Source organism: Dipodomys ordii, unplaced genomic scaffold, assembly GCF_000151885.1.
Source record: "Dipodomys ordii isolate 6190 unplaced genomic scaffold, Dord_2.0 Scaffold122, whole genome shotgun sequence".
Classification (NCBI taxonomy): domain Eukaryota; kingdom Metazoa; phylum Chordata; class Mammalia; order Rodentia; family Heteromyidae; genus Dipodomys; species Dipodomys ordii.
Genome location: NW_012267338.1, coordinates 6,303,811 through 6,328,167, shown reverse-complemented (window position 1 = coordinate 6,328,167; position 24,357 = coordinate 6,303,811). Strand labels below are relative to the sequence as shown.

Below are 24,357 nucleotides of genomic sequence, written 5' to 3'. Positions count from 1 at the left end.
TATTCAGTTTTAGTGAATATTTAAAGTGTCTTTACTTCTCAAATTAAAAAAATGCATCTTAGATGACTGTTAACCTCTAAAATTGAAGCCAAAATGTTACAATGTTAGATGGCTAAAAAATAGGTAAAGATTTCATGTTGATTATAGTCTCTAAAAGAAAAGAATATGTGTGTGCTGTTGCTAAGGAAATAAAAGAATCAAGAGCTGATTGTCAGTGTTCATAGAATGGTATTTTTTAATTTTTTTTTTTTTGGGTCCGGTCATGGGGCCTGAACTCTGGGCCTGGGCGCTGTCCCTCAGCTCTTCAGCTCAAGGCTAGCACTCTACCGCTTGAGCCACAGCGCCACTTCTGGCTTTTTTCTTTTTGCTTATGTGGTGCTGAGGAATGGAACCCGGGGCCTCATGCATGCAAGGCAAGCGCTCTACTGCTGAGCCACCTTCCTAGCCCCAGAATGTTATTTTTATAATTGTTACTTTTTTATTTTTATTGTAAAGTGATGTACAGAGGGGTTACAGTTACATAAGTCAGGTAATGAGTACATTTCTCTTGAACAGTATTACCTCTTCTCTCCTTTTCTATTTAAGAACTACCTGATGGTTCAAAATTTTCCTTTAAAATGCTCAATAAAATAAAGTTTAAGAAAAAAAGAATTATTACTGATTTAATATTTCTATATAGGAGATACATAGCTTCTCCTTATAGAATAAAATGTGTTAAAGTATTAACACAGAAAATTTCAGATAATTGGCAGATAATTTCAGAAAATACCAAAACTGTAACAATTTTTCAAATCACTGTAAAATTGTGTTTCTTATAAAGGATTACACAATATTAGCACCAGAACTAGCCATAGTCTACCAATTTAATTAGGAAGATAGAGTTTACTTACTGAGCATACAAAGCAAGTATCATGCCAGGTATAACCCAAGGCTTCCAGGAACATGTCCCCAGCTTCGATGGGGAATTCACATCCACGGCATATAGTACCAAAAAGGGCATAATAATCTATTGAGGGAGGAGAGAAAGGAGTCAAACTTGACAAAGTTTGATAATTCGTAGGAAAGAGCAACAAAATTGGAATTAAATGAAATATTGAAGGTAAAGATACATGGGATCACAAAAAAATTAAAGCTGAAGGGTAGGCGAAAGGGCCAGACATTTGAAGCTGGTGATGTTAATATTTTGTATAGTAAATAAATAATGTCTAAATGCAGAAAAAAAATTTCAAGCTGTCTAATACTTGGCTTGAGAGTTCAGGTTTCCATTAGCAATCATTATTTATACAATTTGACATGCTTTATTGTATTCTTCATATTATATTTTTCACTTTGAACCCATGGATCATGGATAGAGGAAACATCTATTAAGCTAAGGAAGACTGTGTTAAAAACTGACTTGAAAAGTTAAGGAAGAGAAAAGAAAAAAGACCAAATTAGCTAGAAGCAACATTTAAATAAATATTCAGTACTATTTTTCCTGTATGGTAATTCTTTGGGTTTTAAGAATTTGTCTTCTTAGAATACATTAAATATAGAAAGGCTAGATAGGAATGTGTTTTGGCTAGGAAGGAACTGTCAGTCAAGACAATTAAACAACTAAATAAGAAAACCAACTAACCAACAACCACACACAAAAAGTCTCTTCAGAAAAACTACAATTATGTCCTGATTGAATAGTGTAGGCAGCTTGTAGCTAAACTATATCAAATGGTGCATGGTGTATTTTTCTAGAATTTCTAGTGCTCATTGGTGATTAATGTGGAATAGATCCAAGTTGTTTCTCATTATGGAGCCAAAAGGGAGGTGAAAATAAGAGTCTAAGAGAAGGAGTTAGAGATGATGGTTCATCACTGGCTAATTTTGAACATGATCATTCTGGAATATTCTCTTCTCTAGAATGACACTTTGAGTTCCAAGGTAAAATAAAATTAAATAGTGGGACTGAAGTAAAGGTATGATAAAGGGAAAAATCCATATTTTGTAATACATGTTGTGGTAGAAATATCTAAAGAGACTATAAGTAAGTGTTACAAAATTCACTGACATTGGAAAAGAAAAGGAGGCATGCAAAACTCAGCTAATAAGACAATGGAATAAATAGGTTCTTAAAGCTGAGTTAAAGAAAAATAGTATTTCCAGAGAAGCCATCCAAGTCAAGTAGAAGAAACAAAGGATTTCCAGTTGACTTTTCAAGGCAGTTGCATAGAAGAGCAAAGCCAGAACACATTCATGTTTATAACCACCCAATATTCACTAGTAGACTGTGGAGGTAGCTTTAAGTTACATGTTTTAGTTGAAAATATATCAATAAGTTATTAGAGATTCAAGCAAAATGTTTTTCCTATTGAGCAGTGCTTATTTTTACATTTTGAGTGCTCATAATGAAGTTGGGAATATCTGTTTTGACCAAGTCATATAAACACCTTCTACATTCTGCTGTAATATTGAGGCGGAATGAAATGCCTTCAGAACAATTAGGGAAACCTGGTGGTCTAACAACTTTATAGCAAGATAAGGGTTCATATTTTACCTTTACTCAACTCTCAAACTAAGGACTCATGCTCTTACCAGTCTCACAGTAGGGTTCCCCATCCTCCAGGTGAAATACATTATTACGAATGGGCTTTCCACAGGCCACACACACAAAACAGGAAACGTGCCAAGTTTGTTTCAAAGCATTGATGACTTCCTGTTATAGAAGTTAAATGGGGTGAAAGAGAGATGACAATAAATAAACCAAAGCTTACTCTCACCCCTGTAGAAGAGCTAACCTAAAGCAGACACACCAAGACACCTCCCCTTAAACCTGTCTTCAAAGTAACAGGAGATACCTAAAAATAGACTCACATATCCCTGACACCTATGCACTGGTCTCACAAAGACCAATAAATGACCTTTTTAAGAGAATAATTATTGTTACTAAAACTTTACATAGATGGCCAGGAGCCGGTGGCTCACGCCTGTAATCCGAGCTACTCAGGAGGCTGAGATCGCAGTTCAAAGCTAGCCCGGGCAGGAAAGTCCATGAGACTCTTATCTCCAATAAACCACTAAAAACTGGAAGTGGTGTTTTGGCTCAAGTGGTAGAGCGCTCACCTTGAGCTGAAGAGCACAGGGACAGCGCCCAAGCCCAGAATTCAAGCCCCATGACCAACCAAAAAAAAAAAAAAACTTTACATAGATGGTAAATGAAAGAAGTATTTCATAATTGTGAGTGACTACAGAAGTCTGCTTTCTTTCAAAGGGGTCAGAAAATATTAGCTTAATAGTTTTCTATCAAGGAGAGGAAACATATGAAAAGGAAAAAATGCTTATTCTGGTACATTATGGAAGCAAAAAATTAGTGATATAATTAGCATAATCCAATTAGTTTAGCTTGTAGTTGGCAATTTGGAATCAGCTGTGACTTCCCTAGCACTTACTGTACCAAAAGTATTTGAACCATAAAGCATAATTCTAATCTGCAATGGCCTCTGGTTAACTATACCAGGCATGAGAGCCTTGAGCCCAATTTTAATGAATAAAGGAAGTCTGAGGGAGTTGGTTTTACAATGAAGTATTTCTTTGGGTTGAGAAAAAGTCAGTCATTCAAAAATAATTTCTGAAGGACAGTGAGGAACATGGCAACTGGTTCATTCCATATCCTAGAACCTTACTTCCCTCAGACTCTGGAATCCATAGAACACACTCATACATTACAATGTATTCCTTACTAATTACCTGCCATTGGTATAACTGAAACCCCTATTCTCTTTATTCCCAAAATATTGTACAAGTTAATAACAGAAATGTTTCAGGTGACATATGTATATTCAGTTTTAGACCTATTCACTCAATAATTCATACATTCCTCTCAATTAATACAAATTAATTTCATGACTATGTTTTCCTGTTGAGAGTATTAGAATTTAGCAAAACCATTTCTGACTTTTTCTTTAAAATGTGGTCAGGCAACAAAGTTTTTTTGAAAATCAACTTCTACCTCCTAGTCCCCTTCAAGAACAAGCTGTCCCTGATTCAATCACTGGCAATTAAGATATTCCAGAACAGCACATGCATTTATTCATCATTATTTATCATGCATCTGGTTCCTAAATCACTCCCTTTCTGCAAAAAAAAAAAGGTGTGGTTTGAAACGATTTTTCTATTACCTGTGTACTCAAAACTGTAGTTACATTTTTTGTAGTTATATTTTTAAACATTATATGCATTGAAGGTAAATGTATCTACTGTAAGTCTCATGTTTTATACACTTCATAAGGTCAGTGTCCTGTGCTTGAACCCCAACAAGTGGGGAACTGCTGCTCTTATAAAAGTCCTGGAATTTAATTTAAAACAGTGAAGGTGTCAGTTCTGAGAAGTGTGATGTGTGTGGTCCTGGGCGACCTCTTCATTCCTGAGCAAACAGGGTCCTGCGGAGGTAGCACACCCACAGAAAGTTATGTTTTCCCCACAGTGGAGACTTTTGCCAGACAAGCCAGCACTCAGTAAGACAAAACCAAGGACAACTTAACCCCACGAGTCTGATATACTTCTACAGAGGTCTATTTAGTTTTGCTTTACAATAATAAATAGTGATGAAAGCAGAGAGGGCTGATAAAACAAAAAGAAAATAACAAGTATAAACGGTGGAAGTGTTTTATAACAGAACAACTATTTTGCTGTAGAACTCACTAAGGATGAAAAAAAAATCGCTTCTAGTACTTACTCCAAGGATCTTCCTTTGGCATCGACCACATTCAGGAGCAAAGAATTTCTCATAGCACAGCTCACAATACAGAGCCCCCTTCTCCTCTACAAATCCAATGTAGGCCATGGTGTTTTTGCAGTGAGCACAGTTAAATTCTTCTGGGTGCCAAGATTTCCCCAGTGCCACTAGGAATGGTCCCCTGCCAGAAGAAAACAGATCAACTTGACTTGATGATCAGAGTTTCTTGTTATCATGGATAGGACATTTTTATGCAATATCCAATCAAATACTTGCTTCGTTTTCCTGCACAGAACTGGTTACAGGGTACTGTGAGTGCTCGCAGGGATTGTGCATTTATGTGGAGAGGGGTAAAGGAACCAAGCACTTAAGAAAGGTCACCATCCTCTCCCCACTCTGACTATCACTGGAGGATTACTTAGTGGCACTTATCACTAAGTTACCATAAGTCAACATGTCTATATCATAACAAAGATTGGGCATTAGGATCTATGTAACAGGGACCGAAATGAAGCAGCAGAGCAACAATGTGTGTTTTAAAGAGAGATGAGTTGACATTTCTAGAAAATAAAGAAACATTTGGTAATTTCCAAGGTTTTAAAAAAGTGGTAATTATTATTAGAGAAAAGACAATAGTCAATATTTCTTCTCCACGCATTTACTTATTTCTTAACTTCATTAAACATCAATTTTTTTTGGGGGGGGGTCTGGTCATGGGGCCTAAACTCTGTGCCTGGGCGCTGTCCCTCAGCTTTTCAGCTCAAGGCTAGCGCTCTACCACTTGAGCCACAGCGCCACTTCCAGCTTTTTTTCTTTTTGCTTATGTGGTACTGGGGAATTGAACCCAGGGCCTCATGCATGCAAGGCAAGCACTCTACAACTGAGCTACCTTCCCAGCCCCAAACACCAATTTTTCTCCCTCCAAAATGAACTACAGAATCTATGAACCCTGTATTATGAGTTGTTTGAAGCCATTGGGAAAGATCTTGTTTCATATATGGCTGTCTTTTTGAATGTCATCTTTTTGTGGTAAGACATTTAGCATGGGATCGACTCTCAAAAGATGTTAAGTACGCAGCACAGATCTATTACCTACAGACTGTACATCTTATTCAACTCATGCATTTGAAATTTTACATCTATTGTTTAGCTACTCTGCGCTTGCTCCTCCCTAAACAGTATTGATTTTTAATGCACATTTGGATTGAGGAAACAAATGTTTTTAAAGAGACTTTTCCCATTACCTGCTATGCAGTCATGAACTGATAAGATGGATTTGGTTCACTTGACAGGAACCCATTATGTAGCCTTATCTAGTCATGAAGCTTGCAGAGATGAACCATTCTAGCCTCTGCAACACACTTTCCAGTAGCTGTACCACACTAATTTTTATTCATAAATTGGCTTTACCTCCGAGGCACTTTTACACTTATCTAATTTGCCCAGGCAGCATTCCTGTGAGACAGACCAGGGCAGTTATTACAAACTTAGTTCAACAGATGGAGTTGGCTGAGAGACAGAATGTTCAGGAGATATGACCAAATACCATAAAATCACTGATTGAACTAACGCTGCAAACGGAATTTCTGGATATTCTAGTCAATTGATATTCTGCCTTTGATCTTCCCTACTATCAACTAACATCAGAGTGACCACAAGGTAACTTGTAGAAAGGACCAGACACTGGACTTCTAGGCAGATTAATAGAAAAAGTCAGCAATGAGCATCACAGAGCCACAGCGTTATTCGATCTTTGACAGTAACACAAACCTTGTTATTCAGTAACTATCTGCAAATTGTCCTATGAGTACTTAGAACCAGCCCTCAGTTCTGAAAGATCTGAAGTAGAGAGTCTAGGGATGAAATTTTTTTCTGTACGGTAGAAGAGTGTTTTCTAGATCCACATTTTGTTAACATATTTTTTTCTGTTAACATATGTTGATTATATAGGTTATTTCATTGTGATATTTTTATGCAAGCATACAATGTCCCCTGCTCAAACTTACTCCTGCTATCCTTCATTCCTCCCTCTCTTCATAAAACAATTTCAACATGTTTTACTGTTCCATTTTCATACATGTAGATAAAATATTTTGCATATTCACCATTCACCCTCTATGTTCATCCTTTCTTCTCACTGGTGTCCAACCCTCAAAAGAACCTGTTACATTCTTGTCAGTCATTTTTTTTAGTACATCGTAACTATAAAAAAAAAGGTTTCACCATGGTATTTCACACATGCATACATGATGCTTTAGCCAGTTCAGCCCCCTGTACTGCTCTCATTTCATATCTGCCGTACCCGTCTATTATTCAAATTTTCAGCAAATTCCTTTTGCCAGCTTGATGCATAAGCAATGTACTTTTATATTATTCACCCTCCATCATTCTCTCATATTCCTTTTCTTCCACATTCTCCAAACTGTCCCTCCGTTATAATCATGCTCTGTAAAGATATCTGTCTGTCTTTTACAACTAGATTCCTCATAGAAGAGCAAATATGTGACCTCTGTCCTAAATCTGGCTTACTTTGTTTCGCATGATGATATCTAGTTCCATCATTTTCCTGCAAATGACATAATTTCATTCTTCTTTATGAGTGTAAAATACTTCACTGTGTCTACATATCACATTTTTGTGACCATTCACTAGTTGTAGGACAGGTAGGCTGCCTCTACAGTTTGGCTAAAATAAGCATGTGTACAGTGTCTGTAGGATATTCTGATTTTCCAAGAGTGATCTTGTTGGACCATACTGTAGTTCTATTTTTAGTTTTTAAAGGAACCACCATACTGTTTTCCAACTGGTTGTACTAATTTGCTTTCCCACCAATCGTGTTCTTTAACCCTTCCCCGACGTCCTAACCAGCGTTTGTTGTTGTTTATGTTGTTGATCTTGGCTGAAGTGAGAAGAAATCTTAATATTGTTAGATTGACATCCCCATCAAAATTTCAGTGACATTCTCCACAGAAATAAAATAAATAATCATGATGTTCATATGGAACCACAAAAGACCTTAGATGATATCCAAAACAATCCTGAGTGAAAAGGGCAATGCAGGAAATCTCACAGCAGCTGACTTCAAACTATACTACTGAGCCATCGTAGCAAAAACATCGTGATAGTGACATAAAAACGAACACAGAGACCTCTACAGCAGAATATAAGGCCCAGAAGTACCCACAAAGTTATAGCCAACCGATTTTTGCAAAGTGCCAAAAAAAAAAAAAAAACTACTTAGGAGAAGGAGATCTTTCTCAACAGACAGTGCTGGGAAAACTGGACATCCACAAGTAGAAGACTGAAAGTAGATGCAGATGCCTGTACTAATATCAATTCAATGTTGATCAAAGACTTCCATGAAATTGAAAATGCTGAGACATAGGAATAGGCAATAACTTTCTAAATAGAAGTCCAATACCTCAATAAATAAGAGTAAGGATGGACACAAGTAAGGATTGTGTCAAACAAAAAAGGCTTCTTCACAGCAAAGAAACCAATTGAGGAGCCTGAAGGCAGTCTCCAGAATGGGAGAAAATCTTTGCCAAATATACATCTGTCAAAGAATTAATATCCAGAGTTCCTCATTAATAATGATGTTATTTTGTACAATCCAGTGCATGTGGGCCCTTGACAATTTTGATAAGTAGTTTCTTATTGTTTTTTAAACTTAAGGTGCTTTTATTTTGTTATGACTAATGAGGAATGCCTTCATCAACTAGTAGGAACCAGAAAAGAGGTATGCAGGAATTACTGCGGGTAAACACATTACACTGCCTTCGGTAGGCTGTCCTTCTATTTTTAACTAGCTTGTAAACAGTCCTATGCACCAAGTTCCCTTATCCAGTTTCCTCGGTATATATTTGGCACATAGTTTACTTTCAGATAAATCAAGAAGTCACACTGTTCAAAGCTGGACAAAGTTTTATGAGCATGCTGAGCTTTTCCATCACATAGCTACCTGACTATGTACACATTAAAAAAAAATCTCCCAGACTAAATTTATTATGACTACCACACAGGGTATAAAAAGACTTTGGAGTTTTGTGTTACAATTTGTAAGGGTATTAAAACAGATTCAAGACAATTTATAGTGCAGGATGAATTTTTTGTCCAGGCACATCTTCAGCTTACCTGTACAGCTGAGTGGCCCTACAGGCCAGTACTGCTACCTGGCTCCTGAGCTTTCAAAGTAAGTCTGCTCAAACTAAACCTCTCCCTTCTACTAAAGCACTTGTGTTGGTATGCAACTAGAACAAAAAAGAAAAGCTTTGGGGAGTGTAGTTGAGGAGGTGGGAGGGAAGGGATGGTAAGGGAAAAACAAAGGAGAAGGCAACAGTGCTTCATAAGAAATGTACTCATGGGGCTGGAAAGGTGGCTCAGTGGTAGAGTGCTTGCCTTGCATGCAGGAGGCCCTGGGTTCAATTCCTCAGCACCACATAAGCAGAAAAAGCCAGAAATGGCCCTGTGGTTCAAGTGGTAGAGTGCGAGCCTTGAGCTGAAGAGCTGAGGCACAGTGCCCAGGCCCAGAGTTCAGGCCCTACAACCGACAAAAAAAAAAAAAGTACTCATTCCCTTACTCATGTAACTGTAACCCCTCTGTACAGTATTTTCACACAAAAAAAAACAAACTTATTTAAAAAAGAAAGAAAGAAAAGCTTTTCTCCAAGTACTTGAGGAAGCTTAAATGAGGGGGAAAAAAAAAAAGAGTTCATAGTTATTCTAGAATAACTTATTAATATCTGGGCCTGGAACCTCAGTCCCAGAATTGTATCTTTTTTTTTTTTTTAATGGAACTGAGGTTTGAACTCAGGACCCCATGGTTGCTAGATGGGCCCTTTTCTACTTGGACCATGCCTCCAAGCCCAAGAATTAAACCTTTTATTATTATTATTATTATATTATTATTATTTATTAAACCTGTGCTAAGTGAAAGATATAACTTCATTTGCTGAAGGATAGTTCTGTGAAATCGCTCTTCCTGTGGGCTGTTCTAGAAAGCTCTGAGACCACAGTCATTTCCACAGTGATACCCTGGAAAAACTCCTCTCAGATTTTTGTAACAAGAATAGTTTTGTTTCTCTTGAGCAAGATTTTTTAATATGTTTTTTATTGTGAAAATACTGTACAGAGGGGTTACAATCACATGAGCAAGGTAATGTGTACATTTTTTATCAAGCATGTTGCCTCCTTCTTTGTTTTACCCCTACCATCCCTTCCTTCCCACCTCCACAACTACACTCTCCCCCCACCACTTCCCACCCCGGCCTAAATTGTAAAGTTCGTGTTTTGACACAGTATTGTTGCAATGGGTCAACCTGTATCCCTATTTAAACAATTTGTTTTTTCCCTTCCACTCCTCAAATTATACCAACATCAAATACAGTGAAAACAGGGGTTATACCATGGGGGAGGGACATACAAATCAACAAAAAATCACGTGGTACCTTATAAATACGTTAGAAACAATAGCAAGAAAGAAAAAAAAAACACTTGTGTCCTTATCTTGGGGTTCATTTTGCTTACCATCATCTTCTCTGACCTTTTCTGCTTGTCTCAGATATATACTAGTTATTTGAGCAAGATTTTTTAAGTTAGCTTGCTGTGCAGTAGATGATAAAACTTTCTTTTTGGCAAAAAAAGCTGAAAGAAAAATTGCTACCCTAATCATAGGCCATAGGTCTAAGGACCATTGGTCATTATCTAGGTACTGTTCAGAGTTAGTACTAGCTTGGTTTTTAATAGCCTTACCCCTGTTCTTGTCTTATATATTTCATATATTCTTAGAAGCCTTTTTAAAAAATATTTCAGGCATGGAGTGCAGTATTAATCATTTAGAATATGATCTATTAAAATGAACAGGACTTCATTAGTTCAAATTCAGATATGAATGGTGAATGGAATTGTAGATGGTAAACACAGTCCCTCTGAGCCTCTAAAAGGAGTTAAAAATGGTTCTTGCTCTTGTAGGTCTCCTTCCAACACCCTCAGAGTGAACAATGGCTTAACCCATCTCCTGAAACTTACAGAGCAAGCATCTTTCCCATCAAAGCCCTCTTACTCATGTACAGATTAAACAGTAAAATCCTTTTGCCTGTAACAGAAGCGCTCCTTTCCTGTTTCAGCGAAGACTAACTTAACAAATTCATTAACACAGGATTAACAACTAAAGAAGTTCTACCTGTCCAAGGGAGGATTGGGTTTCCATTTGTGAACTGGACAGACAGGCTTGGTTAAGGGTAAAGTGGAATAAAAAATTCCCTCACCTGCTACATATTGCCCAGGCAACTGAGCCCTTACTAGGCTAACTGACAAAGGAAAAGAAAGGAGAGAGTTAAAGCATTTCACTGGCTCAGAAAGAGGAACTATGGGACAAAACTTTGGACCTTCTTCATTTTCTGTGATGCCAAGCAAAAAAGAGAAAGGAACTGCAAATTTCAACAGGTGCACCCTGTTGTATATACAAGAACAGGGACTCCCTATTAAAACTTCATATTTATACTAAATTTTAAAATGAATTTTTTGTATAAATTACAACTCTGGTAAGTAGAATCCTGAGCTTATTACTTGCCATTCCTTTCAAAGGAAAGAAATAAGTTTGCTCAAGCGAGATAATCCTTATTTCTCCGAGTACCTGTACAATCCAAGACTTACCTGGATTAAACCTGCCGCAATAACTTTACTATAGACCTCCTTGTTTGTGTTTGTTTTTCTCTAGTTGTTGTGGGCTACTGTAACAAATTATCACAGAATAAATGGCCTAAATAACAATTTATGTAATTTATATAATTTAATAATAATAATAGAGGCTAGAAGCCCCAAATCAAGAGGTTGGCAGAGTGGTTCTTCAAGGCCTTGGTGTATAGATGGCCATTTTCTCTGTCTTCACCTGGAATTCCCTATAGGTATGTCAGCACCTGACTCTCCTCTTCTTTTATTTTATTGTAAAGATGCTGTACAGAGGGGTTACAGTTACATGAGTAAGGTAATGAGTACATTTCTGGTCAAGCATTGGTTACCCCTTCCTTTGTGACTCTCCTCTTACAATGATATCTGTTATATCAGATTAAGGCCCACCCTAATGACCAAGCTGACCTCTTTAAAGACCAAATTCCCCTCCGATAGTCATATTCTGAGATACTGAAGGTTAGTACTTCAACATATGACTTTGGTGAGACATACCAAATTGAATATACCTTCAATTTCTGTATCAGTGGTACCGCTAGGGGAAATCTCCCATTTTCCAGTAAAATCTTAACTAGAAGGGACAATAAATAAGTGTTCTGAGACTGAAATGGATGGTAGCATAGGCTATAAACTGTTTGCTACTTGAAATAATAACTTGAAATAGTTCTCCTTTTGAGAAAAGTTTGAGAGTCACTAAGCAAAACAGCACATCACTAATGTTAACACTCGTCTTTCACTGGAACAAATAATGGCTTTCCTGATTGTGGTCAAAATGGGCTGTACTATAGGCAAACACAGAACAATACTAATGTGGTCATTTTTAAAAACATTCCATATCGACCTAGAAACTAAAGCATCAATATATTTCCAACTTCTTTTACAAAGAAGCTAAACATAAAGGGCTCATTTAATTCCATGCAACAGAAATGGCCACAGATTTTAACTAGATGCAACACTCAAGAAATAGGTTAGAATGTTTTTGGGTTTTTTTGTTTTTGGCGGGGGGGGGGGGAGGAGAAGGATTGGGAACATTGGTGGTGGGGGGGGGGGGGGGGGAAGGCAAGCGCTCTACCACTTGAGCCACAGCACCACTTCTGGCTTTTTTCTTTTTGCTTATGTGGTGCTGAGGAATAGAACCCAGGGCCTCATGCATGCAAGACAAGCACTCTACCACTGAGCCACCTTCCCAGCCCAATAGACTAGAATGTTTACAAGCCTATTCCACCAGGAAAACTAAAACGTGGTTTCAGCTAGGTTAGTCTGATTTTGTATCCTGTCCTATCAAAACAGCACCCTAAATCAAGTTGATAAAGGGGCATTATCATAATTGTACTGGAAATGTTCCATGGCAAACTTTAAGTGTCAAAGTTTAACTTCTCACTCATTTGTAACTAGTCAAAGTAGTACCTCCAAAATAATTTAAAGATCCATGAACTTTTTAAGATCCAAACAAACCAAAAGATTTCAAACTAATCTGATGATGAAGTTTTAAACTGTATAGGCTCTATAGCAATAATAAGCTCAGTACTAACATACAGGGTTTTGACATTTTCCAAAGCAAGTAACTACTAAAAAAAAGAAACAGGCTCCAAAACAAACGAAACTCCAAAACAACAAAATACAAAATTTGCCTTTATATAAGAATCATTTTTGAAAATTTGAAATATTAAAAGAGTAAATATAAAACATGAATTCTAAAACAATGGTGAGTTTATGATGGAACACTAACCATATAAGTTATACACTAAATCCTACACTTCTCAGCATTGGCCTGGGTATAATACTCGGTGTTAAAAGGATTAAGCCTGCAACTGCAGCTTGTTTTGAAAACAGGTGTCCAAGAGAATGTCACTTGATCTACACCTCCTTGCCTGGGTAAGTGACACTGACACGCAGGCCAGGAACTGGAATTAGGCTTCCACCGGGTTCCTGACCTAACCACAATCTATTCAAGCTGCGCTGGCATCTGAGCTCCAGGCAAATGTGCTATGTTAATTATTGTTACATGATCTTACATGAACTAATCCCCATCCCTATTAACTCCTTAGTAGGTGAAGCTTTAATGTTTAAGTGATAATAAGTACAGCATAATACAGAACAATGTAAAATTTCAACAGGTGAGGGAGCAGTAAGTGCTAGTCCTTTACAATATTAGCATAATACATATTTATGGCAGGATGTCTGTGCATTAAAATTACATCCTGTCCTCACATGAAATCTGAAGCCAAAGCAAGATAGGTGTGGTAACACTAACTTCTACTTCGATCTTCATATTTTTTTCCATCCTCATTAGGTTTTTCCAAAGTGTGAATAGTAGTAATTATATTATGGAATTGGACAATCAGACAAGAATCTGCAACTGATAGGGTGGGACATCTGTTATCTCATCCAGGAATTTTACTTGCTCATGACAGCACACAAATGACAGCAGTGACTACTATTTCCATAAGAGAGTTCTAATTCAGAATACAGCATACAGAATTCCCAAACACCAGTCTGGACAACCAGAGTATTATTACTTACAGAAACTTCATAATAAGCCAGTGTTTATTTTGTTTTTATTACTATTAAGCCTAAAGATAAAAAATATTGTTTTATTTATCAGGATAAAGCACACTTGATTTTATATTAGTTTATTTCTACCACATAATCCTGTAGAAGTACTCTTTTCTGGGACCCAGAATTATATCCTATTAAATACATTCTAATAAAACGCATTTATTTAGCATGGTGAGATTGTGGAGCAAGCAAAGGAGAGACCACAGGCCAGGTGTGCCACCACAACACTGTTACTGCAAGAACGAATTTACTAATAAAGTTACAGACATGATAGAGTATTTGAAATACCCACAACATAGGTACTTCTCAGAGATTTTCAAAGAAATAACCAACCTGATGACCTGGTTGCAGTGAGCACACATGGGAGTTCGCTTCCCTGCGGGGATGTGCTCCGCCCTTTGCACCAATGTGTCCTGGTCGCTGGGCTGGGGCTGCCCCGCAGCTGAGCCAGCTGGTTCCCCGGCTCCTGAGGAAGTCACATTGTTTGAGATTCTTCCAGTAGAAGGTGCTAAAGGTTAAATCACAGGAGAATCAGAATGAGAACATATCAAAATAATATGCCCTAGACACATTAGAAATCTCAGGGTGTTAAAGATATAAAATGAACTCACTAACTTCTCTCTTCTAATCTGTATTAGTGGATTGTATGCTCAATTCCCAGGCATACAGGATAGCAACCTAGAACCATCTTTGCTCCTGCTTTCAAACCTTTGGTAAGAGCAGGTCCTGATGATATCCTATCAGAAACAATTCTTGATTTTTGTCTCCTTTTTTTTTGCATTCCTACAGGACTGGCCTGATTCAGCTACTCAAAGTTTTCTATCTGCCCAAAGGCCTTATCTTTAAATTCGTCCGCCTAATGGCCACCAGAGACTGAGATTATGCAATTCTGGGCCCAGCACTAATGGACACTTAACACATCGACAGTGCTACGGGCAGTCCGCAGAGCTCCATGACTGCCCACACATCAAGTGAGTCCACTGGGTTAAGGACATTTTTCCACTGTTGTAGGCTTATACTTTCTCTTAAAGGAACAGTAAAGAAAATTACTATAATGTTCACTTCATGCAGCTTCTTCCCTGTTATCTCATTTACTAAAACAGTACAATGCTGGCTCTTTCTCTTCTTGGAGCAGCATATAAGCCTTTCAATGACACACTCAGTGATTGTCCTTAACTTCTTGACTCGTGAAATGGATCTCCCTCCTCTTCTTGCACATGCTGTGGCTCTTCCTAAGAACTCTATTTTGAGTTCTCCCACTTAAGACAGGCACTGATGGCATTTTGCCTCTGTGGCCCCAAGGCTTCCCCCTCAGACCCTAACAACCGTTTCTCAGTAAATGTTTCCCAGTCAGTCCCTCCTTGCTAATCCAAGCCCAGGTTCCGCCACTGAGTCCTGGTCTTGAATTCTGTTCAGTCTGGAGTATTATAATCCTCTTAACCATTATCTCCTCTTCGTTCTGTTCTGCTAGGTAACTAGTTGTGGCTCTTCTCCACAAACCACATCAGTCCTGAGAGTCCAGATGTCAGTGAATCCACTCCATCCTGAAAACACCTGTCTTCTATGCTTCCCTATACTCCTCACCAGTGTACTAATTATACTTCCTCTGTGCTACCAGTGTTTGAAGGCAGATTCTTGTAGGTCTACAACTTCAATATAACAAGTACATTATGGGAAATCTGAGGTAAAGAAAGGTTAAGAAACAGCGAAAAAAAAAAAAGGTAGTTTAGAACTAGCACAGCCTTGGTTTCATAGTCGGTGGTCTTAAGCACTATGCTGGCCTTTATTCATGCTCCCTTGAATATACTATGCCAACCTCTGCTGCTGTGATCTTCACCCACTGAAACACCCCTACCAGCAAGGCTCACACAACTGTTCCATTCTTTCTTCAAAGTTTCTGACCACTACAGCTAGAATCATCCTTTTGTTCCTCTTGGTATCTCTAATACCCTTGACAGTATATTTTACAGCTATTATCCTTCTCTCCCCAAGTTAGCTCCTAAAAGATAGGTACAAAAAACATACTTCTGTTGGTGCTGGTGGTTTACATAATCCTAGCTACTCGGAAGACTGAGATTTGAGGATTGAAGTTCAATTAATTAATTTGAGGATAAGGATATAATTAATTAAGACACAAATAGTGCTATGGCTCTAATGGTAGAGCACAACTAGAGCTGAAGGACAGTTCCAAAGCCTGGAGTTCAAGTACCAGTACTGGCACCAAAAAAACCCCTAAAATAAACAAAAATTTTAAAAACATACTCTTATCGACTACCAGGAAACTGCCTTTTAAATGGAAAGTGAAAATTAATAATTAAATTCAAATGTTTCCAAATCACTTTTCTGACTTCAGAAAGATGTTTTTAATGTGGACTTTATCCAGGATTTTAAATGATGGGAAAGTCGGTAATTGGAAGAATCTGAAAATCAGACTTCAAAAAGAGCTAAATCCATTCATCTACCATATGCTTTCATTGTATCACTTTATCAGTGCAGAAGTCCTGATGTACTGAGTTGCTGAGTCGTTTTTAGCAAGCAGAGTGTCAAATTATCCATTAGTCACTGTAAAACGAGACATGATCCACCTGGCCTGTGCCGTAAGGAGAAGAAATATGGGGAGCTAACTTACTTAAAATGAGAAGCCATTCTGAAATGAAAAACACACAACTGCATCTCAAACCCATATAAAGGGCTCTGAGCCCTAGTACAGCTCCTGGGAAGAGAAGACTTGGCTTTCTATTACTGCAGTCTTAACCACTTTGGAAAACAGGGCCATTCTCATTCCTTTTGGTGCCATGTTGCTAGCACACTCTCCCATATACAAAATGACACAAGACTGGTTAGGTACTTAGCCCATAAACATGAACAGTCCAAGGCACAGTTATTTCCCATATGAATACAGTTATGGTCATTTCTTTTTTTTTTTTTTCTTTTCTGCTAGTCCTGAGCCTTGAACTAGGGGCCTAGGAACTGTCCTTAAGCTCCCTTTGCTCAAGGTTAACACTCTACCACTTGAGCTTTTTCTGTGATTAATTGGAGATAAGACTGGTACAGCCTTTCCTGCCCTGGCTGACTTCAAACCATCATCCTCAGATCTCAGCTTTCTGAGTGACTAGGGTTACAAATGTGAGGCACGGGTGCCCAGCTTTGCTGTTCATTTCTTTAGGCTGAATTTCTTAATACTCTAGCAGAAAAACAGGCAACTTTTGAGCAGTAAAGTGTCAATCCTTCAGCCTCTGCTCACTTGACAAACCAATAGGAGGGAAGAGTAAAAAAGTGAGGCTTTGGGTGCGAGAGGAAAGACAAGTCCTGCTTCCCCTCTTATTCCGTAAACAAGCGCCACCACACACAGAATCCCAGCCTAGCATTGCTAGCCCAGCAACTGAACTGCTTCGGATTTGTTGAGCCTATTATACAAACCACCTTGTTTCACACAAAAATATGATTAATTATAGAAAGCTGAAGAATGACAGTTACTTATTTGTAATAAAGTGTCCTTTTAAAATTAGCACTAAGATAATGATGTATATGGGAAGCCTAATGTAGGAATCTAGGAGTTTAAGTTACATAAAAAAAGTGTGGCTTACTCAAATCCAATAACAAGTCAGCAAAGTAGCACAAGGAGAAGGGGAGAAATGAGATCTTCGGTCTACATTTCCTTTTCAGCCTTCATTGAATTTGAGTTTCAATGGACTTTGTTTCTGGGTAATCTCTACCAACTAAGGACCTTGTTTGAAAATTATTTTCTTTTGTGCAAAATACATTTCAGCATTACAAAGTTCATCTAGAAATTCAAAGCCAATAGCTACTCTCTAGACACTAATAGTCCTGATGAGAATCGTCTTTCATTAATTATAGGGGTATTGGGGTTTGAACTCAGAACCTATTCTTGCTAGGCAACTACTCTATCCTATGAATCATGCTTCTAGCTCTTTTGCATTTAGGTTATTTTTTTCAGATAGGGTCTCATGTTTTTGCCTTGGTTGGCTTCAGGCTAAGATTTTCTTAACTATGTTTCCTGAATAGTTAGGATTACAGATGTGAAACACCACACCCAGCTTGTTTGTTGAGATGGAGGTCTTGCTAACTTTTTGCCCAGGCTGGCCATGAACTGTTATCCTCCTGAATCATATTTGGGTAGCTGGGATTACAGATGTCTACCACTGTGCTTGATATTCTCTTTCCTTAAAGGTTAAAAATGATATAAATTCAACCCATCCTTTTGTTTTCCAACATTATGATGGTAAACATAGCATTATAACGAGCATTATTAAAGTTAATTAAAAATTTAGGGAAAATCTATCAGTGTGTCACACAATACTTTCTCAAATACATAATAAATTATATTAAAAAAGTAAACAAGGGGGGCTGGGAAGGTGGCTCAGTGGTAGAGCGCTTGCCTGGCATGCATGAGGCCCTGGGTTCGATTCCCCAGCACCACATAAGCAAAAAGAAAAAAGCCGAAGTAGCACTGTGGCTCAAGTGGTAGAGCGCTAGCCTTGAGCTGAAGAGCTGAGGGACAGTGCCCAGGCCCAGAGTTCAGGCCCCACGACCGGACCCAACAAAAAAAAAAAAAAAGTAAACAAGGGGATGGGAAGGGGCTTAGTGGTAGAGTGCTTGCCTTGCATGCATGAGGCCCTGGGTGCAATTCTTCAGCCCCCCCAAAACAGAAAAAAGCCGGAAGTGGTGCTGTGGCTCAAGTGGTAGAGCTCTAGCCTTGAGCTGAAGAGCTGAGGGACAGCGCCCAGGCCCAGAATTCAGGCCTCACAACCAACAACAACAAAATTCGCAGTATATTGAGTTGCTAGTTTAAACTACTTGTCATGGTGTTATATCTGAGAATTTTTAAAAAACAAAAAAGTCCTTGCTTGATTACACATAAGCTACATTGACAATATCTTTTTTGGATTATCAGTTACAATTAAAGACAAAGAATTTTTAAAAGCTGAATCATATATATTTGCCAATTTCATATTTCCTCTTATTCACTAAATCTTTATACATTTATAAAGTGAAATTCTTTACATTTAATTTTATTTCCCCTGTCCTAAGCAGATTATTCAGGTTTGCATTTTTAAAGCAAACTGGCTAATCTAAATTTTAAGTGATCTTTTTCTGAGGTTAATTTTCCTTTCTAATCTGACCCCTACAAGGTGATCATCAGTCCAATAATTTCTTCAGTAATTGTTCATACATGTATATTGTTGTGGGATTGCATATTATTGTAATATACACATAAACATAATACATAGTATTATATTATGTGAAGAATTCAATATTATCTAATTATATTCTTCAAGAACAGCTGAGCACGATAAAAGGTTCCAGTGTAAAACCACCTGTTAACATGAATAGAGTTCTTAGTAGTACAATGTATGAATTCTTTGTATATTTCTTTAGATACAAAAATTTAAAGCTCAATAAGTTGAGCTATTTGATAGTTTTGCTCTTTATGTTATGTTCCTGCATGGCTCTTTGTTAACTGTAAACCAAAATAGTAAGGATCACAATGCATATAGAAAGCTAGCAGACAACTCTTGCATTAACTATGAGAGTCGCTGATTCTTTGTTTCATATAAAACCAATTACCAGTAAATATTCTTACAACTGACATATATACTAGGTGAAAAAAATACTATATTATGTCAAACTTTAATGGGACACTTCAGTCAATGGGAATGATATCCCAAAGAAGAAACTAAATAATAAAAGATGTTGCTAGTATCTTCTAAGGCAGTTTATTCTTAATTAGATGGAGTGTGTTTGTAGTGCTGACCACGTCACTAGGAGAGCAAGTTTGGGGCTGGAAGATGAACTGCTCATGACAACTAAACAGCATGTAATCCTGCTCACCACCTTCAGAGGACAGCAGTCTGGTCCAGGCTACCATCTTCTTTTGACTAAACGATTACTGCAGTGACTTTCTCTCTCTCTCTCTCTCTTTTTCTTTGTTGGTTGTGAGGCCTGAACTCTGGGCCTGGGCACTGTCCCTAGGTACTGCCCCTCAGCTCTTCAGCTCAAGGCTAGTGTTCTACCACTTAAGCCACAGCGCCACTTCCAGCTTTTTCTGCTTATGTGGTGCTGAGGAATTGAACCCAGGGCCTCATGTATGCAAGGCAAGCACTCTACCACTGAGCCACCTTCCCAGCCCTGACTTCGTGTAAAACTCCTGGACACAAACACAGAAAGACACACACACACACATCCGGTCAGATCATGCTACCTCCCTGCCCAAAGCTCCAATAGCTCCCTCCTAACCTAGCACTAAAACCAACGATCATCTACTGAGTATGTGAGCCCAGGAAAGTGAGACCCAGTGGGTTAGAAGTGATTCATAAGCAGCATACTGATGACATCTGAGTCATGGAAGTGAGTGATATTGTTCAGGGGAAGGATAGCCTGTAGCTAGAAGAGGTGCTTAGGCAGAAAGCAGGTGCCATACGTATCTTAGTGGCCGAAAAAAACAGGATAGTATGTCATTTGAGCCAGTGAAGGGAGCAGAGAATATGGAGCTCAAACCGTGTCTGTTTGACTCCGAAGCCTATATTCCTATGGAATCACTCATCTACTGTTTATTACGAACTTACTATGTGTCAAGCTCTTTGCCAGTCACTACCTTGATCTATTATAACACTAAGATAAATGTGATCCTCAAATGGCACAAAATATTGGAAGTATCTATTTTCTGGACTAGTTCAGAGAATTCAATATAGTAAATTGGGTTAATGTCTGCTACTTTAGGTGTATTTATTCCTGCTATTTAAATTTCCTTACTCAAACTACTAAGATAGTTTTTGGACCAATTGATGTAGGTACTATAATGTGAAAATAAAATATACGAATGCATGAATGCGTTATTTGCTAATTGTTTTCCTTCTTCTTCTTTCTTAAACATTTTACTTTTACCAGTATCATTTTTTTTATTTGTCTTTGTGTTAGATCAGGACACATCAACCATTTATTCTGTGAAAGATTAATTTAGTTACCTACTGTGATATGTCTTTCTTTCCCTAAATCTTGCTGCCTATATTTTAGCTATTATAAATAATGGGTGAAAAGCTCCTGAAATAAAACAATGGTTATAAGGCTGGATTCCTTAGAGTTTGAAAAACTTTTAAAAGCACACTGTGATATTAAGGGACATAAAAAGAAAACTATAACCATAGGGATGACCAAAAAAGGTTTTAATTCCTTATTAAAAGCCCAGTAATATTTCATTCCCATTGTCAGAATAAGGCTGATATTTAAAATATTAATGAATATGAGTGCTACTCTTCCAAAAGAAAGAAGAAAAACATCACTACCCAAATTAGATGCTAACACTCTCAGGGAAATACAGTACTATGTAACTCAACAGCTCAGGGTTGTCCTCAAAGGTATGGTAGAAATGTCAGTAAGCACTGTACTGGGAAACAGCTATGGCCACATGTGCATAATACTGCTCACAATAAGGGCTTTCTTCCTGCCCCTTCCCCAACCATCTCAAACAGAGGGTGGCCGGCAGACTCACGGGGTCTGTGCATATTATGTCTGTCAAGCCCTGAATGTGCATAGCATAAACAACGGCTACTCTTCAGGATCCAGGCATGAAATCATATCCAGCAGAAATGGAAGAAGTTAAGCCAAGATCTAAGATCAGAGGGTATTCTGAGGAGGTTTGTGCAAGTTTTATTAAATGGAATCAAGGACTTTAGCCCAGTGATTAAAAGCCAAATTGGGCAGACTAAACTATTATCATTTCTGAGTGGTAGAGAATGCTGGAATGTATGCCATGAAAAATTGGAACAGGTGCAACCAAGACTATGTATCAAATATTTCCACAACTTCAGGAGGTTGGTTTCTTCCATTAGCAACCAGCCTTTCAACTCTAAGAACCTAGATTATACTGGATCTAGGATATCTTAATTTAAGTGCGTATGGGCACTGGAATTAGGTTCCATTCTCTTTTTAATTTCTTACATATCATCAAAATTCAGTTCACACACACACACTTGGCTTTTTTTCCTCCCTATTAACTGATCTTACAAAGAAAATGATTGGGTCTAAGTCACGAGTAAAAGAAATCTACAATGTGCCTTGCCATCACAAGTGAACAAGTTATCACACAGAATAATCTGTATCATTAATCCAATTTGTAATTTTATACTAGGAAGACAAGCCCATGTTTTAATTGTAAGAGGCCAATAAGCTTCTTTTTTATTGTTGTTGTTGTTAAGGAGTAGAACAAAGGAAAAGTTTTTTTTTTCTGTAAAACAGACTAGTAGTTAATACTGAAGACTTTGTGAGACTTTTAGACTCTTACATAAGGGTTAATCTATTACTGTAGCAGGAGAAAGGCTACAGACAATACGTAAAGAAAGGAGCAAGTAAGTCTTCAATAAAAATTTAGCTATAGAGCTGGGAAGGTGGCTCAGTGGTAGAGTGCTTGCCTTGCATGCATGAGGCCCTGGGTTCGATTCCTCAGCACCACATAAGCAGAAAAAGCTGGACGTGGTGCTGTGGCTCAAGTGGTAGAGCACAAGCCTTGAGCTGAAGAGCTGAGGGACAGCGCCCAGGCCTAGAGTTCAGGCCCCAGTACCACCACCACCAACAATAACAACAAAAACAAAGACTTTAGCTATAAAAATAGATGGTGGCCAAGCCAGATGTGATCAAGAATAATATTTTATCAGTGATTAATTTAAACCATATCCACCAATTAATAATAAGATGCAATAATACTTTATGAAAAGCTTTTATGAATAAATCTAGATGTCTTTCTTTACGAAAAGTTTGTTAAGTCATGATGAAAGAAGAATGGCAGTCAAGAAGAGCGCTCACAAATGTGCACTTGTTTTGACAATGGACAGCTCTGCTGAGGGTTTTTGTGGCAAGTGTGCTGTTTCGTTTAATGATGTCGAAATGCAGGGGAGCAGCTGGCAATAAAACACTATTAGAAGAGATGAAATTCACGCAACTGGTAGCAGTTTACTTATTCACATAAAAATTTAAAAATGGAACGAATAAATCTCTCCGTCTTAGCTAGGCAAATCTAGTTATCTCGATTTATTAGTGTAGCACAAAAGCCTACAATGAAATTTGGGATGGTTGTAGCAATAGTCATTTCCTTTCTCACCCCTATCTCCTTTAGACTTCAAATAAAAGATAGATTTTATATCCACTTATAGCTGAGATGCACATTATTCAGCCTTTGATTTAATCAAATCACACAAGTATATCTGAGTATTCCTCAAGAAAAAGAAATGACCTATCAGATCTCTCCAATGCTCTGTCCATAACCAAATGAAAAGACATTTCCTTTATTTCTAAAATGTAACATACACCAGAGGCATAGTATACTAAAGAGTTGAATTAAGGAAAATCTTATCTGAACAATCAAGGAGCAAGCAAGTGGGGGAAGGGAAATTTTGTACACATTAGCTCAGTCTCCAACTCCATCTCTTCCTAAAAATGTTGACTGAAAGTGCTTTTGATTTTGGCACAAACATGAAAAAGTGTCCTTCCTAAATTAAATAAGTCTTCACTATAAACAAATGCATGTCTTATCTCAAGACTGTATTCTTTGAAATTTAGGTATTTCATTTTCCACATTGATCTCGATGTCTATGCCTTCTGGTCTGGGCCTTATATAATCTCATTTAACTTTTGTTGGCATGTTTGTTGCTGATTTCTGTGTTAAACCCAGTACTTTACATCCAAATTAACTTGTCCATGATGATAAAACAGGTGGGACTACCTCTCTATACATTCGTTATACTCCAGTACTTGGGCCCCATGTAATGTGAGCTATAAATGGCCATATTCTTTGAAGTGAAAATGAGCTTACCACAGAGCTCTAGAATTGTTGTTCATTTGTTAATCTCACAAATACATGATTAACTTTAGTACTTCTTATGCCTACCACCTCTAGTTTTTTTCTTTTTCTGAAAATAAAGTGGGAAGAAATAAAGAAAGAAAGAAAGAAAGAAAAAAGAAAGAAAGGAGGAAAGAAAGGAGGAAAGCAAGAAAGGAGGAAAGCAAGAAAGAAAGAAAGAGAGAGAACGAGAGAGAAAGAGAGGGAGAGAGAAAGAAGGAAAGAAAAGAAAGAGAAGGAAGGAAGGAAGGAAGGAAGGAAGGAAGGAAGGAAGGAAGGAAGGAAGGAAAAAACGACACCTTGTTCCCCATTCAGGTGAGGGGAATTAGATTTGTTCCCTTTTTTTGGCAGCAGTTGGGTTTGAACGCAGGGCCTTATGCTTCCCAGACAATCACTCTATACCTTTGGCTATTTTCCCAGCCCTGCAACGTTTAACTCATATGGCAGATTAATACCTAATGAGCAATTTGGTATTTTTATAGCTGCCTTAGCAGACAGTGACTCTTGGGGAAATTTCAAGTCCAGTAAGAAGACAGAACATCTTGACAAA

General features: G+C 37.9%; 1 protein-coding gene across 3 annotated transcripts in view; it reads right to left on the bottom strand.

Annotated features, from left to right (window-relative positions):
- The window catches only part of Pdlim5 (PDZ and LIM domain 5), a 158,642-nt gene that overhangs the window by 1,909 nt on the left and 132,376 nt on the right, over positions 1 to 24,357 (bottom strand). For 2 of the 3 annotated variants that reach the window (XM_013029775.1, XM_013029777.1), the window contains exons 9-12: positions 14,288 to 14,462; positions 4,709 to 4,889; positions 2,569 to 2,689; positions 891 to 1,006 (exon numbers count right to left, since the gene is read on the bottom strand). In XM_013029775.1, the coding sequence (XP_012885229.1) occupies positions 891 to 1,006; positions 2,569 to 2,689; positions 4,709 to 4,889; positions 14,288 to 14,462 (593 nt within the window). The remainder of the gene's footprint in view (positions 1 to 890; positions 1,007 to 2,568; positions 2,690 to 4,708; positions 4,890 to 14,287; positions 14,463 to 24,357) is intronic. The other variant, XM_013029776.1, reaches the window with a different exon arrangement.